General features: G+C 45.1%; 1 protein-coding gene across 5 annotated transcripts in view; it reads right to left on the bottom strand.

The window, feature by feature from the left end:
- rabgap1 (RAB GTPase activating protein 1) overlaps nt 1-19772 on the bottom strand; it is a 153642-nt gene that overhangs the window by 14233 nt on the left and 119637 nt on the right. For all 5 annotated transcript variants that reach the window (XM_031802598.1, XM_020458036.2, XM_031802597.1 and 2 more), the window contains 6 exons: nt 17256-17297; nt 16881-17009; nt 3674-3766; nt 2955-3065; nt 2608-2712; nt 1920-2003 (listed from right to left, as the gene is read on the bottom strand). In XM_031802598.1, the coding sequence (XP_031658458.1) occupies nt 1920-2003; nt 2608-2712; nt 2955-3065; nt 3674-3766; nt 16881-17009; nt 17256-17297 (564 nt within the window). The remainder of the gene's footprint in view (nt 1-1919; nt 2004-2607; nt 2713-2954; nt 3066-3673; nt 3767-16880; nt 17010-17255; nt 17298-19772) is intronic.

Here is a 19772-nt window from a genome sequence, read left to right as displayed (position 1 = left end):
GCGCATTATGCATTTGGATTACTGGGCTAAACGCGCAAACTAAAAGGAGGTATTTGGACATAAATGATGGACTTTATCGATCAAAACAAACATTTAGTGTGGAACTGGGATTCCTGGGAGTGCATTCCGATCAAGATCATCAAGGGTAAGTGACTATTTATAACGCTATTTCTGACTTTTCTGACACCTCCCCTTCTTTGGAAAATGGCTGGATGTTTTTCTGTGACTAGCACTGACCTAACATAATCGCAAGGTGTGCTTTCACCGTAATGCCTTTTTGAAATCTGACACAGCGGTTGCATTAAGGAGAAGTTTATCTATATTTCCATGCATAACACGTATCTTTTATCAATGTTTATTATGAGTATTTCTGTAATTTGATGTGGCTCTCTGCACTTTCACCGGATGTTTGTTTGAGACAATGCTTATCTGAACATTACGCACCATTTTCAAATGAGGTTTTTGGACAGAAAGATTAACTTTATCGAACAAAACACACATTTATTGCGTAACATGAAGTCCTGTGAGTGCCATCTGATGAAGATCAAAGGTTAGTGATTAATTTAATCGCTATTTCTGATTTTTGTGAGTCCTCTCCTTGGCTGGAAAATGGCTGTATGGTTTTCTGTGACTTGGTGCTGACCTAACATAATCGTTTGGTGTGCTTTCGCGGTAAAGCCTATTTGAAATCGGACACTGTGGCTGGATTTACAAGAAGTTTTTCTTTAAAATGGTGTAAAACACGTACGTTTGAGGAATTTTAATTATGGGATTTCTGTTGTTTTGAATTTGGCGCCATGCAATTTCACTGGCTGTTGGCGAGGTGGGACGCCACTGTCCCACATATCCCAGAGAGGTTAAGTCTTTACTGATGACCCATCTCTTCAGTAGGTCCTATGTTTGAGTGTAGTCTGGCCCAGGGGTGTGAAGGTGAACGGCAAGGCACTGGAGTGAAAGATCGACAAACCGCCGTTGCTGTCTCTGCCTGGCCGTCTCCCCTCTGTCCACTGGGATTCTCTGCCTCTGAGCCTATTACGGGTGCTGAGTCACTGGCTTACTAGTGCGCTTCCATGCCGTCCCTAGGAGGGGTGCATCACTTGAGTGGGTTGAGTCACAGACGTGATCTTCCTGTCCGGTTTTGTGACCCCTCTGGCTCGTACAGTGGAGGAGATCTTTGTGGGCTATACTCAGCCTTGTCTCGGGGTAGTAATTTTGTGGTCTGATGATATCCCTCTAGTGGTGTGGGGGCTGTGCATTGGCAAAGTGGGCAGGGTTATATCCTGCCTGATTGGCCTTGTCCGGGGTTATTGTCAGTTGGGGCCACAGTGTCCCCTGACCCACCCCTGTCTCAGCCTCCAGTATCTATGGTGCAATAGTCTATGTGCCGGGTCAGTCTGTTATATCTGGTGTATTCTCCTGTCTTATCTGGTGTCCTGTGTGAATTTAAGTATGCTCTCTCTAATTTCCACCCCTTTCATGCCTCAGGACTACCTGGCCTGATGACTCCTGGCTGTCCCCAGTCCACCTTGTCGTGCCGCTGCTCCAGTTTCAACTGCTCTGCCTGTAGCTATGGTACCCTGACCTGTTCACCGGACGAGCTACCTAACCTGCTGTTTTCGACTCTCCCTCTCTACCGCACCTGCTGTCTCGACCTCTGAATGCTCGGCTATGAAAAGCCAACTGACATTTACATTATAGGTGCTGACCCGTTGCACCCTCTACAACCACTGTGATTATTATTTGACCCTGCTGGTCATCTATGAACATTTGAACGATCTGGCCTTAATGGCCATGTAACACCAGGCTGGGTTTCTGCGTAGCACTTTGGGACATCTGCTGATGTAAAAAGGACTTTATAAATACATTTGAATGACATTTGATTGAATACAGAATGAGGAGAATACAATAGTCAACCGTACCTGTTTGTACTCTCCTATGATGGAACCGTTCTTCTTTATCTCAGACTCTGATTTGTCCAGCTCCCGTCTACACATCTCTTTCAGCTGTAGACAGACAGACATGCATTATGAATAACTTCACCTCTAACCTAAAACATAAGGACTTCATCTCAGTCAGGACAGGAGTCAACTGTCCTTGGGCCTGTAAAGTGCGTACAGTAGTGACACACTCAAGGATTAACACACACACACGGAGTAGAAAAGATGTAATCATCAAGAGGACATCAGCAAAGGACAGTGGCAATGGCAGATGCCCCCTGAGAGAGTTGTACAAGTAAGTGAGAAATACAGTAGGCCCTGTGCTAGACGATAAGTCATGTCCTTGGAACACAGACCACGGCCACAGTACATGGGGGAGCCCACCATCCCCCTGTCTTAAAGAGACGGACAAAAAGAGAGAGAGACTGCTTTCCCACCAAGGTGCATGAACAGAAAAGCAATCTGATGGAAAAAATATTCAGCAATACTCCGGAGGACAATGGCAGTTCACTTCAAAATAATTAGTTATCGATCAATCCAACACATTCACTTCCATTGTCAGTGAACTTCTATTGTCCTTCCATGACAGCAATATTATTTTCAGACAGAGACAGCCAGCCAGATGAACAGACAAACGGACGAAGAGACAAACAGAGCCAGAAAGACAGACCTGCGCAGACTCCTCCTCTAGCCGCCTCTTCTCGTCCTCCGAATCCACCAGCTTCTGTTTGGTCATCAACAGCTCCTTGTTCAGAGCGTCTGCTTTCTCCTCAGCCTGAGGGACAGTTGCACACATGGATACAGTGACAAGGTCAACTGACAATAGCTAATACCAAATGACAACAACAAACCTATCGGAGGTTAAAACATTTTTATTTTAATTAAAAATGGATTTGACAGCTAAATGGGTTTTGGATAACAGAAAACGTACGAGCGCACACACACACACGCACGCCCACGTTTACATACTTGCACAAGTCTAAGAAACTACATTTTGGGATGATGTGTCAGCCTTACGTTGTCCAGGTCCTTGCGCAGGGCGATCTTGCTGCTGACCAGTTCATGGGCCAGGTCATCATTCTCCTGCTCCAGACGCATGTTAGCCTCCTGGAGACGACGGTTCTCCCTCTACAGGACACACGGAAAGGGCAGAGGGGGAAAGCAGGAGTGGGTAGGTGAAGGAGAGAGTGAGAGGAACAAGTGGAAAGATTGGGAGAGGAGACGAGAGTGAGAGAGAGTGGAGAAAGGAAAGAGTGAGTGAGTGAGTGAGTGAGTGAGTGAGTGAGTGGAGAATAGCGAGAGAGAGAAGCCTGTTGCCGGGCTGCACTATTGAAGATCCTCCGATCTTCTTCCTGTTTCTCTCAACTCGTGACATATATAATGTTTAACTATGCTTGTAAATAACAACCTTTGAGAATCAGCCTAGATTAAAAATTGACCTGGCTGCCGTACACAAATTCCCCTCCAGACATTCCTGGCATTACAACTACGTAATGGATAATGAGGCTGTGCACAAGTAGATGTTTGTGTGCACAGCCCACTTAAGAGACTAACTCAACTCCTTCACGCCAATGCTGTGTGACTCTACCGATAGCTACTTTGAGGACAAATGTACTTTCTATCCCTGTGATATGTGGCTGCCCCCACCCAGCGATCTTCAGATGAATGAACCAACTGTAACCCGCTCTGGGTAAGAGCGTCTGCTAAATGACTCAAATGGAAAACATGCATAGTACCTCGTATCTCTCAATGGGAGCTTCCTGCTGTTCCTGCTGCTCTCTCATGGCGTGGTACTCCTTCTCGTACTTCTTCAGCTTCTTCTGACTGATCTGTAGAGACAGGGACAGACAGACGCACTGTTACTGGACCACGTCTACAGTAGGTCTACAGTACACAACAAGGAGGTAAGGGTGAGGGCATTACGAGTGCTGTGGGGGCTCCCCATAGCCTGGTTACAGCTCCAGGCAACAGGGTGTCTCTGATGGCTAGTACTATGGCTAGTACTACCGTTCAAAAGTTTGGGGTCACTTAGAAATGTCCTTGTTTTTGAAAGGAAAGCACATTTTTTTGTCCAATAAAATAACATAAAATTGATCAGAAATACAATGTAGACATTGTTAATGTTGTAAATTACTATTGTAGCTGGAAACGGCAGATTTTTTAAAGAATATCTACATAGGCCCATTATCGGCAACCATCACTCCTTTGTTCCAATGGCACGTTGGTCACTTGTGTCTTAATTATTTCATCAAACAGTGTGCTTAAAGCATCAGACAAGCTCAGTGCCTATAGTTGATTTGATTAAAAGACACAAGACCTGTCTATAATATGGAAAAATACATGTCAAAAAAGGACCAAAGAGAGAACTCTCTGTTGATAATAACTAAATAGGAATTTACTGATAAAACAAACCTGCATATTTGTCAAGAACGAGTTACTCGTTGGTTATGCTGCATGTACAGCACTTCAATAATAACCATGAACAACCATGCATGTGTCTGTGTGATTATCAACAGCTCTTTCAAAAAGCCCTGCCTTTCACTTCTCTCCACTGCTGCCCTTGTACAAAGAGCAGCAGTTTCTCAAAGCACACTCAGCATGTTGTAATCAGCATGTAGGGGGCATAAATACTGTATGCTCTTTCTCCAGCAGGCACCTCGTTGTAAATGAGGTCTATTTATCCGGCTGCGGTTTCCTCCGGCTACGACCCACAGTACAGAACCGGGTCTGTTGTGGAGGAGCAGGTCCATAATGGTCCCAGTGATGACTGCAGATTCAGCTATTCAGGATACACTGGCTTCACTACACCACTGACACACCTGCTATGCTATAAGGGCTTAGTAGCTACTGGTTACGTTCTAGAACAGCAGCCTCCATGAGTTTGAATGCTAGCCTTTTGTATATTAAAGTGAGAGTGAGTGAGTGAGAGAGCGTACATGCACACGTTGCACAGTGAGGTTGAGCCAGACCAGACACAGTGTGAGAAAGTTAAGAGTGTTAGGAAGTGCCCCCATCCAGTCAGATCCCCAATCTGTCCCAGTCTGACAGCTGTTGTCAGAGCAACCATCCGAGCAGAAGAGGAACACTGGGTCGTGTCACTGACAACACAGCGCATCTCTGCTGACTGAACAACAACGGAACAGAACTGTACTCACCGGGGTCACTGACACACCCTATGACATGGTGAGACTATTGTCACTTACTCGATTCGACACGGCAGCCCCAGAAATGTCCATGAACGCATTTTACAGAATTGTGCAGATAAAATAACCGAGTGCACACGAGGTGTCAGTTTCCTTGCGCATGTGATCATTATACAAAGCGTGACGGAAATTAGCATACTGTACCCACATACACATGATCAACTTGAAGGGCCAAACAACAGTTGAAACAACAGTGTAGACCCTGCCACTGTTTTGGTAAAAAAAAGATCAGGGATTGGGCTGGAGATAAGCAATCACTCGCAAATTCCTAGACAAAGCTATGAATGCAGGGTCTGACCTGTTTGTTTATGTTTGCTTTGTTCACAAACATTGGAGTAAAACAATCTTATATTGTGGGTTCTGATGGGGTACGTCAGTTAAACAAAGCTCATGAGGCATTTACAGGTTTTATTCTTCAAGAATCATTCATTTATGAGTCCAAAAATGGATGTAACAACTGCTGATTGCCCCTTTAAAAAGGCCAAAAATGTCAACATATGCAGTCAGTGAGCGAGAGGGGGAAAGCAGTATGACCCCCGGTGTGCCCTCTCTCCTCTCAGCTCCATTGTGTATGTGTGTGTACATGTTTGAGGCTGTGTGTGTGTGTGTGTTTCACTGTGTATGCACTATGAAAAGTATGTGTGTGGGTGTGTACTGCCTGTGACACCCTGAGGGAGGGTGAGTGGGTGTGGCTGTGTCTCTCACCAGGAGAACCTTGCCTGCTCTTTTTAGCCCTTAAGATCCTAATCCTGCTCTACGACTAACTTTCAGATGACCAGCCCTGGGTGACCAGACCTGTCAAAAAAAAGGTCAGAGGTCAAAGAGTGCATGACCTTAAGCCTGACTCCATGCCCTACCTTATAAAAGATGTGACAAGAAAGGTCGACCTGTTCTAAAGCCTGTCTGAATCAGAGGACAAGGACGCAGGTAATCTCCAACCTAGTGTACTGTAGGTGTTACGTAATGCAGTTTAGGATAAGCCAACCCCTTTTAGATACAAAAAACATATGTAAAGGGATAAAAAAGTATTATTCGTAAGCATAGACTTATCTTCTGGGTCAGGACAGAGCACAGATATGTCTTTTAGGATTAGCAGATACTTCTGACAATTATTTCAGATGATTTTAGATACAGTCCGTTTCCAAATATTTTGATACAAATCCATATAGGATGTAAATACTTCTGACTTTCTTAGGCCAGGAGAGAGCTCAGGCCATAAGGTTATGAAGGTGTACTGTAGCTGTCAGTTTCTATTGCAGCTCAACACTGCCTCTGACTGGTTATTTAAAATGCCAGAGGAAGTGTGGTATATTGTTCTTATGCACTATGCACTGCGGAGTGGCTGGAGACAGCCCTTAGCCATTGTATATTGGACATATACCACAAAGCCCAGTGGTGCCTTAGTTCTATTATCAACTGGTTACCAAAGCAGACGATTGGTTAAAACCGCATTCCAGCTGGTGTCTATTCCACATTACCACCAGCTAAATCTATGACGTTAAAATGGCTATTAACTCGGCCCTATCTGACTGTGCAATCTACTGTCTCATCAGCCCAGCCAGGCAATTTATAAACTTGATCGCCACTATAAAAAGCATCTAGACATTATCTCACATTTCTTTTAGACTAATATTTAGTTTCCAACAGCAGAGATTTGTATAAACCTAGATGTCTGTCTCCATTGTTTCAATATTAAGATTTGATCTCCAGCTGTCCCATAGTAATGAACATGTCGGAATGAGACACAGGCAGGCAGGCAGCTTCACTCAGCCAGGCGAAATCATGAATCAGCATCATTTTTTTATGGCTATATACAAAGAACTATCAATAGAAAACAGGTCAAACGAAAGGAAATGCAGCTAGTTCAGTTTGAAGTGATTGTGTTCGCTAGCTCTTCTGAACAACAGTGTCCTGACGAGAGAGCACATGTTCTACCCCAGGCGAAATCGTTCATCATTAGCTCATTGTTATGGATGTACTCAAATAAATGTCACTAGAAAACAGCTTAAACAAACGCAAATGCAGCTACGTTGCTGTTATTCTGGCTACAATGTTTGACGTGATCTGTGATGTGCTGTGGCTTTTGTAAGAGGGAGAGAGATCTAATACTATAGTGTCACAACTTGTGGACTTGTTTACGTGATGCTGTGCAGTTTGTTGCTAACGTTACGTTGCTAATCTGCCAACATTACGGTTTTTAGTTTTTAATGACTGTTTTATATTTAATTGTTTTCCCTAACTCTACTTTTTTCATTCAAATGTTTCTCCCTGGACACTTTATCTGGACATGGTTCCTCAGGACCACCACCAGCCAAAGCTAAGTAGTAAGATTAACATGATGCTTTATCTGGACGTGGTTCGTCAGGACCTCCACCAGCCAACCAGTAGTAACATTAACATGATGCTTTATCTGGACATGGTTCTACAGGACCTCCACCAGCCAACCAGTAGTAACATTAACATGATGCTTTATCTGGACATGGTTCTACAGGACCTCCACCAGCCAACCAGTAGTAACATTAACATGATGCTTTATCTGGACGTGGTTCTACAGGACCTCCACCAGCCAACCAGTAGTAACATTAACATGATGCTTTATCTGGACATGGTTCTACAGGACCTCCACCAGCCAACCAGTAGTAACATTAACATGATGCTTTATCTGGACATGGTTCTACAGGACCTCCACCAGCCAACCAGTAGTAACATTAACATGATGCTTTATCTGGACGTGGTTCTACAGGACCTCCACCAGCCAACCAGTAGTAACATTAACATGATGCTTTATCTGGACGTGGTTCATCAGGACCTCCACCAGCCAACCAGTAGTAACATTGACATGATGCTTTATCTGGACGTGGTTCGTCAGGACCTCCACCAGCCAACCAGTAGTAACATTAACATGATGCTTTATCTGGACGTGGTTCTACAGGACCTCCACCAGCCAAAGCTAAGTAGTAACATTAACATGATGCTTTATCTGGACATGGTTCATCAGGACCTCCACCAGCCAACCAGTAGTAACATTAACATGATGCTTTATCTGGACGTGGTTCGTCAGGACCTCCACCAGCCAAAGCTAAGTAGTAACATTAACATGATGCTTTATCTGGACGTGGTTCGTCAGGACCTCCACCAGCCAACCAGTAGTAACATTAACATGATGCTTTATCTGGACGTGGTTCGTCAGGACCTCCACCAGCCAAAGCTAAGTAGTAACATTAACATGATGCTTTATCTGGACGTGGTTCTACAGGACCTCTACCAGCCAAAGCTAAGTAGTAACATTAACATGATGCTTTATCTGGAAATGGTTCTACAGGACCTCCACCAGCCAACCAGTAGTAACATTAACATGATGCTTTATCTGGACATGGTTCTACAGGACCTCCACCAGCCAACCAGTAGTAACATTAACATGATGCTTTATCTGGACGTGGTTCTACAGGACCTCCACCAGCCAAAGCTAAGTAGTAACATTAACATGATGCTTTATCTGGACATGGTTCTACAGGACCTCCACCAGCCAACCAGTAGTAACATTAACATGATGCTTTATCTGGACATGGTTCTACAGGACCTCCACCAGCCAACCAGTAGTAACATTAACATGATGCTTTATCTGGACGTGGTTCGTCAGGACCTCCACCAGCCAAAGCTAAGTAGTAACATTAACATGATGCTTTATCTGGACGTGGTTCTACAGGACCTCCACCAGCCAAAGCTAAGTAGTAACATTAACATGATGCTTTATCTGGACATGGTTCTACAGGACCTCCACCAGCCAACCAGTAGTAACATTAACATGATGCTTTATCTGGACATGGTTCTACAGGACCTCCACCAGCCAACCAGTAGTAACATTAACATGATGCTTTATCTGGACGTGGTTCGTCAGGAACTCCACCAGCCAACCAGTAGTAACATTAACATGATGCTCTATCTGGACATGGTTCTACAGGACCTCCACCAGCCAACCAGTAGTAACATTAATATGATGCTTTATCTGGACATGGTTCTACAGGACCTCCACCAGCCAACCAGTAGTAACATTAACATGATGCTTTATCTGGACATGGTTCTACAGGACCTCCACCAGCCAACCAGTAGTAACATTAACATGATGCTTTATCTGGACGTGGTTCTACAGGACCTCCACCAGCCAAAGCTAAGTAGTAACATTAACATGATGCTTTATCTGGAAATGGTTCTACAGGACCTCCACCAGCCAACCAGTAGTAACATTAACATGATGCTTTATCTGGACATGGTTCTACAGGACCTCCACCAGCCAACCAGTAGTAACATTAACATGATGCTTTATCTGGACGTGGTTCGTCAGGACCTCCACCAGCCAAAGCTAAGTAGTAACATTAACATGATGCTTTATCTGGACGTGGTTCTACAGGACCTCCACCAGCCAAAGCTAAGTAGTAACATTAACATGATGCTTTATCTGGAAATGGTTCTACAGGACCTCCACCAGCCAACCAGTAGTAACATTAACATAATGCTTTATCTGGACGTGGTTCTACAGGACCTCCACCAGCCAAAGCTATGTAGTAACATTAACATGATGCTTTATCTGGAAATGGTTCTACAGGACCTCCACCAGCCAACCAGTAGTAACATTAACATAATGCTTTATCTGGACGTGGTTCGTCAGGACCTCCACCAGCCAAAGCTAAGTAGTAACATTAACATGATGCTTTATCTGGACGTGGTTCGTCAGGACCTCCACCAGCCAACCAGTAGTAACATTAACATGATGCTTTATCTGGACGTGGTTCGTCAGGACCTCCACCAGCCAACCAGTAGTAACATTAACATGATGCTTTATCTGGACATGGTTCGTCAGGACCTCCACCAGCCAACCAGTAGTAACATTAACATGATGCTTTATCTGGACATGGTTCTACAGGACCTCCACCAGCCAACCAGTAGTAACATTAACATGATGCTTTATCTGGACATGGTTCGTCAGGACCTCCACCAGCCAACCAGTAGTAACATTAACATGATGCTTTATCTGGACGTGGTTCGTCAGGACCTCCACCAGCCAAAGCTAAGTAGTAACATTAACATGATGCTTTATCTGGACGTGGTTCGTCAGGACCTCCACCAGCCAAAGCTAAGTAGTAACATTAACATGATGCTTTATCTGGACGTGGTTCGTCAGGACCTCCACCAGCCAACCAGTAGTAACATTAACATGATGCTTTATCTGGACGTGGTTCATCAGGACCTCCACCAGCCAACCAGTAGTAACATTAACATGATGCTTTATCTGGACGTGGTTCCTCAGGACCTCCACCAGCCAACCAGTAGTAACATTAACATGATGCTTTATCTGGACGTGGTTCTCCAGGACCTCCACCAGCCAACCAGTAGTAACATTAACATGATGCTTTATCTGGACATGGTTCTCCAGGACCTCCACCAGCCAACCAGTAGTAACATTAACATGATGCTTTATCTGGACGTGGTTCATCAGGACCTCCAACAGCCAACCAGTAGTAACATTAACATGATGCTTTATCTGGACGTGGTTCTACAGGACCTCCACCAGCCGAAGCTAAGTAGTAACATTAACATGATGCCTTCTAATTGTAGTCGCTGTACTCATAATATACAGGAGAACGATCGCCTTATGGCGAGGATAGCTGTGCTGCAAGCCCAGCTTCAGATTCAATCATTAGGCAAGGGTAATTTCAGTGTAGGAAAGGATGAAACAGCGCCTGTGTCACCAATACGTATAGATAGTTGTATAAATCCCCTGGCACAGTCCCCGCAGGCGGACAACTTTCTCATGGCTTCTGGAAGAAAATGCTGTAGGAATGCTCAACCGGTATCGCTCATTCAGCCGACAGAAACGTACAACCGGTTTTCCCCATTAAGCAGCGAGTCAGATCCTTCTCTGGTCTCTACTCCTCCCCTTACGGGGTCTGAGATGCCGAAGCCTCCCACCATTAGCTCTGACAAATTGAAAACCCTCGGCATGGACGACTCCATTACCCGCAGTATTAGACTTAATAAGAATTATCCGGCGATCATACACAGGTAACGTCGGTAGCACTGCTCCCTGGTGAAGGCTAATCTGAAGATGGTGCTGGCTAAGGCTAAAACTGGATGGATGAAACGTCCAGGAAGCATTACTGTGTGACTGTGATTCAGCACTGTGTTGGGGATAATCAACTTGGCACTCTATGGGGGAAAAAAATGCAACTTCGTGGAAGGTTAGTGCTGCTACTACGCCATGCAGAGAGGCGCACACCTTCCACGGCGTGCATTATTTTCCATAGAACGCATAGCCCCTCGTTGCTGATCCCTTATAGTGCTGAAACACAGTACTGAAGGATTCCTGGTCCTTCATCAGCTTAAAATGATCTTTATTGGAGTATCTCAAATGCTCCATTACAATAAAGCCCCAATTTAATAGAGGTCATCACTAACTTGCTAGTAGAAAGGAGAGCCACGTTTGCATCCTGTTACCTTCATACAACTTTTCTTTAGCTTGTGAAGGAGACTAAATTGCGAGGTCATTCTACTACAGTAGCCTGCCTCAACAACACACAAACTGAAGACAAAACAAGGCAACAGCAAACATCGAACTACCACTTGCACTAATAAAATCATGTGATTTTGTATAGTGTTTATAAATACAGTGTAATAGTGACTATTGCCTACCGTTTATGCATTATAATGCCGACGACTTCCTGTGGTCACTTTTTAAAAAACATCTTCATGACAAACACTCAAATGAATGTAAAACGTTTCCAATTAATCAAAATTGCTGGGATCCAGCTCTTTTCAATAATTGCCATCAAAACGTTAGTCCTTTCCCGATATTTAATTAGGAATGTTGCACTGCAATCAGCTGTGTGAGGAGTTGTGAGTTCTTGCCACCCGACAGTTGACATTCAGCTGATAAAGGACTTAGGCCTAGCTCATGAACAGCTTCGGGAATTAGTCCAATTTTTTAAAACAATTATTGGCTATAGACCTAGACTACTGAAAAGCATTATTCCAATATTCAAGTGACTTGTATAGGCTAAATAATGTTAATGTCTTGACAAGCAGGAATTGATGGGCTTCTCGCCTCCGCGAGGACATAGCCTGAGGAGGGGCTCACTCCGAGATGGAGGGAAGGCTTTGACATTCTTGCCTCCGCTTGGAAACAGCTGGTTGATAACAAGTGTGAAGCGTCAGACTTCGGGATGATTGTGAACGATTAAATGAATACAAGTATATATTTTTGTGGAAAATGTACCGGGTCAAGCGGCCATATGAAAGCTTGATTAACTGGCCCGGTGAGCTCGGCAGATGTTGCCTGGCCAGCGGGCATCCCTGAATGTCGAGTCTCTATCAGGAAGCTGCAGGCCAATATGGCGACCGGGAGAATTAGGTGTGTCGAAAGGAGTAAGTTTATGGAAAGCGAATCAGCTAATTAGGCAGATTTTTTGCCACTCAAGAACGGTTTGCGTGGCTGATTGGGCTGCACACGAATCGATAAACCGGTGTTGTGCCGGAAACCCCCCCTTCTAATTTCCTTAATTTTGTGACTAGAGTTAAATAGTTTCTGTGGCCCACATCAGAGTCAAATACTTTATATAGAACAAATTTCACGTAGGCAACCGAAACGAATAATTAAATATAGAGGGAGTCAAACGTTGGCAAGCAATAAACATTTCAGAACAACTATGGCTGAATTATTATCCTGACACTTTCAAAAATGCTAGTCGAATAAGACATGGGAGAGATGACGAATTTTGGCAAAGAGATTTATTTATAGACTAATACAAAATTCAGTAGCGGATTTAGGTATGGGCGAAATGGGGAGCATGAAGGTGGGGATCGCCCAGGGCGTCATACAAGTTAGAACCGCTACATACACTTGAAACAAATAGTCATACCGAAAACTGCAGACAAAAATGCTTTCTGCTACCTTCATCAGTGAAATGTAGACTAGACTGACAACAGAGTGAAGAGCAGAAATCTCAACTAGCAAACAAGTCGCAGCAATGAAAAATGCAAAAGGGGGGATTCTGTCAGGGGGGAGATTTTCGGCACACCGGCAACCAGTCCACCTCTGTTGTTTCGACGTGCCCGGCGGTAGCTCATTTCCCCCCTAACCCTCCCATGATTTTATTTCAAGTACTATAGCAGCCAGCCTACACAACAAAACAAATATTTATAACCATATAGATGTCACCTTGATACAAACCGCCTACTCAATGGGGAGAGTACGAATGGCAACAACACCGGGACACACTGCCTTTCGCTCCCGCTTGCTCAGCACTACTGTCCAGCAACGGCGTGGGAAGTATAGCCACATAGTAGTCTGTATCAGGGTGACAGCCAAAGTAATCAAACGCATAATCTAACAGTACACACATCACGGTAGCTCAAATTTACGGTAGTCGCGTGGTAAGAAACGGGAAAAAAACACAGCTCCGTCAAAACCTTCTAACCTACCCACCTCATTTTCGATGCTACCCGCACAGCCAAACAACGGAAGTGATGGATTCGAATTCCGCGGGGCGCCAGTGGCAAACTTGCCAGAGTAAATGATTTGAAAGAGTACATTTAGACTATAAAAGTCGAGCTATACCTACTAATTGGCTAGTTCTGTTGTGATCACGTTAGTTGTGTTGTGTCAGAGTTAAGGCCTATAGTGATAAACGACACTATACGTAACTATAAAGCGATGGTGAGCCTCTACACTAGAGGACATTTATCGTTCTACAGTCCTACACCTGGCAATCAACTGATCAACGCATCCATACATGAATAAGGTGGTAACACGAGACCATTCATGAGGTCTCTAACGCACTGGTTCCGACCATTCAGTGCTTTCTGGGTGTGTTCATTGTCATAGTGACAACTGCAAACAATACTTCAATGTACATGTAGGCCTAATGAAAAATAATATTGTAACTTGAATTTCAATGTAGCAATTCAACAACAACCGCCGTGTAGCCTGTGCATATCTTAGCTTGTCATTGCCTCATTGCTCAAGTGGTTTGCAAGTGATTTCCATTTTTCTAATGGTTGTAAATTCCTTATTTTTCACTTTGCTCATCTCTATATGTCCTGTGCAACTATTTGCAATGCATCGGTAACAATGTTATCATAACCGGCCAAAAGCCATCACACCAATGCACTTTCTCTCCTTAACTTTCCCCGGCATTAATTTGCTATGCTGTAGGCCTGTTTAACATTCAACAATTAGCAAGAGCAAGTCTGCTTCTTTCCCCCAAATAGGCAAGTAGGCCTAGAATAAAACATGATTTAAAAAAAATGTCCTATAGCTTTTGTAGCCGATAGCTTTTTCCTGGTATTTCACAAGAAGAGGAATGGCCAACTGCGGCGAGGCTTGCGTAGCCTATAGCCTGTTGCGCACGGGAACAGCTGGAAGAGAGAGGGCTAGTGATGTGTAGCTAAAGTAAGAACCTAAATATTCGCTAGATATTAGGCCATTCATTTGCTAAATATTAGGGCTATAGGCTAAATATGTACTCGTCAAAAGTGAAAGAAAAAATAAATGAAAAGAGATTATGAAATGGCAGATCTGTGGTGATGTTCCTCCAGACTGGCACTCTGTGGTCCCCGGGCACGCAACGCTCCGCTATTGATTTTAGACCTAGGCCTGCATTTTTAGACAAGAACATTATTATACCTGGGCTACAACAACACAGTGCAATGAGGAATATATTATTGTTATCAAGTGAAAAAACAATTATTGTCCATAGGCTGTAAACTGCAGTAATGTCGGCTCATTTGAATAACCGCTCACATGTCCTGCTTTGTTTCATGCTGAAACAACGGTTTTGAGAGGCCAACAGTGGCGCGGCCAGGTACATAATTGCAAAACAGACCAATGAAGACAGACAGGCTCGAGATATAGCCTAAATTATAAGGTTATGCATATCAGCCCATAATTCATAAGCTCAATGTTAGGCTTAATACTGCAGTGAATATATCCAGTCAATTTACGCAGCAAAAAAAATGAAAAAGTTGATCAGATAACGAAATCATAGGTGGCTTACGCTGTGCTCTCCTGAGGCTGCGTACCTAGTGCGTACCTAGTCCCCGGGGTACGCAGCTCGAAAAGTGACCCTATTGATTACGTTTTATAGGGACAACAAATGTTTCCTACATAGGCTTCAACAACACAGTGTAATGAAGAATGTAATTACTGTTCTCAAATGAGTACAAAACTCTTGTCTAGGCTGAAAACTGCAGAGTTTGTGCATATTCATTTAGAAATAACTGCATCTGATTGGGCAACCATTTGGATCAGTTATGTTGTTTTTTTCTCTCCACAGTTTAGCCTAAAAGGGCAAGGTATTTGCAGGATAGTAAAATGGTGTATTTTGTCATGATGTATCAGTTAACAGAAACATGCTAATGCAGGGATTTCTAGTGGCGGGCATATGAATTATGATAATGAGCGAGCATAGAGGAAGTTGTACGCAGTTTCCGGCGTTTGGCTTCAGTGTTTTGAAAGCGTTCGAAAATGAGGTGGATAGCAGAGCGCATTCGACATACCCACGCCTTCTCACACATCTACTCTCCCATTTTTAAGTCGCCATATTGGGATGCAGCTACCCCCTTCTCGTCTCTTTAGCTAATCCACTCGCAGTACTCCATGTCATGTGTCAGACAAAAACCGCCACCTGCTGGAGAAGACAGATTTTGGGCAGAGTTATCCCTCTCCCTCTCTGGTGTGTCTCACACATTTTGCTTAACTTCTTGGATATAGGGGGCGCTCTTTTAATTTATGGATGAAAAAACGTGCCCGTTTTAAGCGCAATATTTTGTCATGAAAAGATGCTCGACTATGCATATAATTGGCAGCTTTGGAAAGAACACACTAAGGTTTCCAAAACTGCAAAGATATTATCTGTGAGTGCCACAGAACTCATGTTACAGGCGAAACCAAGATGAAACCTCAAAAAGGAAATCAGCAGAATTTCTGAGGCTCTGTTTTCCATTGTCTCCTTATATGGCTGTGAATGCGCCGGGAATGAGCCTGCCCTTCCTATCGTTTCTCCAAGGTGTCTGCAGCATTGTGACGTATTTGTAGGCATATCATTGGAAGATTGGCCATAAGAGACTACATTTACCACGGGTCCGCCTGGTGTCCTTTGTGTAAATTGGTGCGTAATCTTCAGCTGCAGGCATTGCTAATGCTAACGCTAAATGCTACGCTAGGTGCGCCAGCTGTTACACAAATGCTTATTTTGCAATGGTTGAGAAGCATATTTTGAACATCTGAGATGACAGTGTTGTTAACAAAAGGCTAAGCTTGAGAGCTAGCATATTAATTTCATTTCATTTGCGATTTTCATGAATAGTTAACGTTGCGTTATGGTAATGAGCTTGAGGCTGTATTCACGATCCCGGATCCGGGATGGCTCGACGCAACAGGTTAATCACTATAGCTCCCGCCTAGGGCCAATCAGAGTTATTCGCTAAATGGCGGATATCCATGGCAAGACGCATCATTCCCCCAAGTTTCGTCAAAATCGGGGCAAGTGCTGTCTGAGAATCCCCCCCCCCCCCCCCCCGATTTCATCATGGGGGACAATTAAGTGACTGAATTAACCATAGTAAATGCAAACTAAGGAGAAAACGACATGGTGGAGATAGCCAGGGTAGGTTCAAACGGCGGCAGTAGTGTCCACGGACAGTTAGTTTGGATACACTGGATTTTAGGCAGTGAATAATGCAGTACCTTCATGCTGCAGGCCAGTTCCATAAGTTTCTTAGCGTTCTCCTCTGAGCGGTAGCGTTTGGGAACCGGGACTCGGAAGAACTTGAGCGCCCCTTCAAAGTCAGTCGCCAGCAGGTCTTCTCGCGAGGTCTGGAAGAGGAGAGGAGGGACACGGTGAGACAGCCCAGAACCCCCCCCACAGGAAAACCCTCTATAACATTACTGCTGCCAAGAGCACAGCAGGAACAGTGTGAGAAGAACGGTGTGTATGTGATTAGAATGAAATCGAAGCCTTGGTTCCATGTCTAAGCTTGCGGTGCGCCGCTGTGGTAACACGGCCTCGTGGCTGGCGGTTTGTGTGCGCATGTGTAGGTCTCCACAGAGGCAGCAACTCACCTTCAGGAGAGCCAGAGCCACATTGAAGATCACACTGATGCCCTGAGTGAGACAGAAGAGAAAATAAAGACTGTGTTACTGAACAGAGCAGAGGTCAGCGGGGAGAGGAGAGGCACGTGGGAGACTAGAAAGATACAGTGGGAGAGGGTTGGTAGAGAGACAGAGTGTAGAGGAAGTTGAGAGTAGAAAGATAGTGGGAGAGGGTTGGTAGAGAGACAGAGTGTAGAGGAAGTTGAGAGTAGAAAGATAGTGGGAGAGGGTTGGTAGAGAGAGAGTGTAGAGGAAGTTGAGACTAGAAAGATAGTGGGAGAGGGTTGGTAGAGAGACAGAGTGTAGAGGAAGTTGAGAGTAGAAAGATAGTGGGAGAGGGTTGGTAGAGAGACAGAGTGTAGAGGAAGTTGAGAGTAGAAAGATAGAGGGAGAGGGTTGGTAGAGAGAGAGAGTGTAGAGGAAGTTGAGAGTAGAAAGATAGTGGGAGAGGGTTGGTAGAGAGACAGAGTGTAGAGGAAGTTGAGAGTAGAAAGATAGTGGGAGAGGGTTGGTAGAGAGAGAGAGTGTAGAGGAAGTTGAGAGTAGAAAGATAGAGGGAGAGGGTTGGTAGAGAGACAGAGTGTAGAGGAAGTTGAGAGTAGAAAGATAGTGGGAGAGGGTTGGTAGAGAGAGAGTGTAGAGGAAGTTGAGAGTAGAAAGATAGAGGGAGAGGGTTGGTAGAGAGACAGAGTGTAGAGGAAGTTGAGAGTAGAAAGATAGAGGGAGAGGGTTGGTAGAGAGACAGAGTGTAGAGGAAGTTGAGAGTAGAAAGATAGAGGGAGAGGGTTGGTAGAGAGACAGAGTGTAGAGGAAGTTGAGAGTAGAAAGATAGTGGGAGAGGGTTGGTAGAGAGACAGAGTGTAGAGGAAGTTGAGAGTAGAAAGATAGTGGGAGAGGGTTGGTAGAGAGACAGAGTGTAGAGGAAGTTGAGAGTAGAAAGATAGAGGGAGAGGGTTGGTAGAGAGACAGAGTGTAGAGGAAGTTGAGAGTAGAAAGATAGTGGGAGAGGGTTGGTAGAGAGACAGAGTGTAGAGGAAGTTGAGAGTAGAAAGATAGAGGGAGAGGGTTGGTAGAGAGACAGAGTGTAGAGGAAGTTGAGAGTAGAAAGATAGCGGGAGAGGGTTGGTAGAGAGACAGAGTGTAGAGGAAGTTGAGAGTAGAAAGATAGTGGGAGAGGGTTGGTAGAGAGACAGAGTGTAGAGGAAGTTGAGAGTAGAAAGATAGTGGGAGAGGGTTGGTAGAGAGAGAGAGTGTAGAGGAAGTTGAGAGTAGAAAGATAGTGGGAGAGGGTTGGTAGAGAGACAGAGTGTAGAGGAAGTTGAGAGTAGAAAGATAGTGGGAGAGGGTTGGTAGAGAGACAGAGTGTAGAGGAAGTTGAGAGTAGAAAGATAGTGGGAGAGGGTTGGTAGAGAGACAGAGTGTAGAGGAAGTTGAGAGTAGAAAGATAGTGGGAGAGGGTTAGGGGAAGACAGAAGGGAAGTGGGGGTAGAAACACAGAATTAGAAGGGTAAATGGAGGAAGAGGGTTAGGGGAAGACAGAGAAAGGGGGATTGAGTCCAGAAAGAGAGAAGGGAAGTGGGGGTAGAAACACAGAATTAGAAGGGTAAATAGAGGGAGAGGTCCAGATGGGGCAAGTACAGTACAATACCTCACAGAGTAGCAGGTCTATGTGGAACATGTAAGGTTAGGACGAGGGGTTAGGGAGAGGGGTGAGGGTTAGGACGAGGGGTTAGGGAGAGGGGTGAGGGTTAGAAGTTAGGGAGAGGGGTCAGGGAGAGGGGTGAGGGTTAGTGAGAGGGGTTAGGGAGAGGGGTGAGGGTTAGTGAGAGGGGTTAGGGAGAGGGGTGAGGGTTAGAAGTTAGGGAGGGGTCAGGGAGAGGGGTGAGGGTTAGTGAGAGGGGTTAGGGAGAGGGGTGAGGGTTAGAAGTTAGGGAGGGGTCAGGGAGAGGGGTGAGGGTTAGTGAGAGGGGTTAGGGAGAGGGGTGAGGGTTAGAAGTTAGGGAGGGGTCAGGGAGAGGGGTGAGGGTTAGTGAGAGGGGTTAGGGAGAGGGGTGAGGGTTAGAAGTTAGGGAGAGGGGTCAGGGAGAGGGGTGAGGGTTAGTGAGAGGGGTTAGGGAGAGGGGTGAGAGTTAGGGAGAGGGGTGAGGATTAGAGGTCAGGATTAGGGAGAGGGTTGAGGGAGAGAGGTGAGGGTTAGGGAGAGATGTGAGGGTTACGATTAGGAAGGGGGTGAGGGTTAGGGGTTAGGGATAGCCGTTAGGGTTAGGGAGTGAGGGGGTTAGGGAGAGAGGTGAGGGTTAGGGGTAGGGAGGGGGTGAGGGTTAGAGGTCAGGATTAGGGGGAGGGTTGAGGGAGAGAGGTGAGGTTTAGGGAGATGGTTAAGGAGGGATGTGAGGGTTAGGGAGGGCGGTGAGGGTTAGGGGCGAGGGTTAGGGAGAGATGTGAGGGTTATGGGTCAGGGTGGGGGTTAGGGAGAGGCGTGAGGTT

The sequence above is a fragment of the Oncorhynchus kisutch genome, linkage group LG23 (assembly GCF_002021735.2).
Source record: "Oncorhynchus kisutch isolate 150728-3 linkage group LG23, Okis_V2, whole genome shotgun sequence".
NCBI lineage: Eukaryota > Metazoa > Chordata > Actinopteri > Salmoniformes > Salmonidae > Oncorhynchus > Oncorhynchus kisutch.
This window is presented reverse-complemented; position numbering and strand designations above follow the sequence as displayed.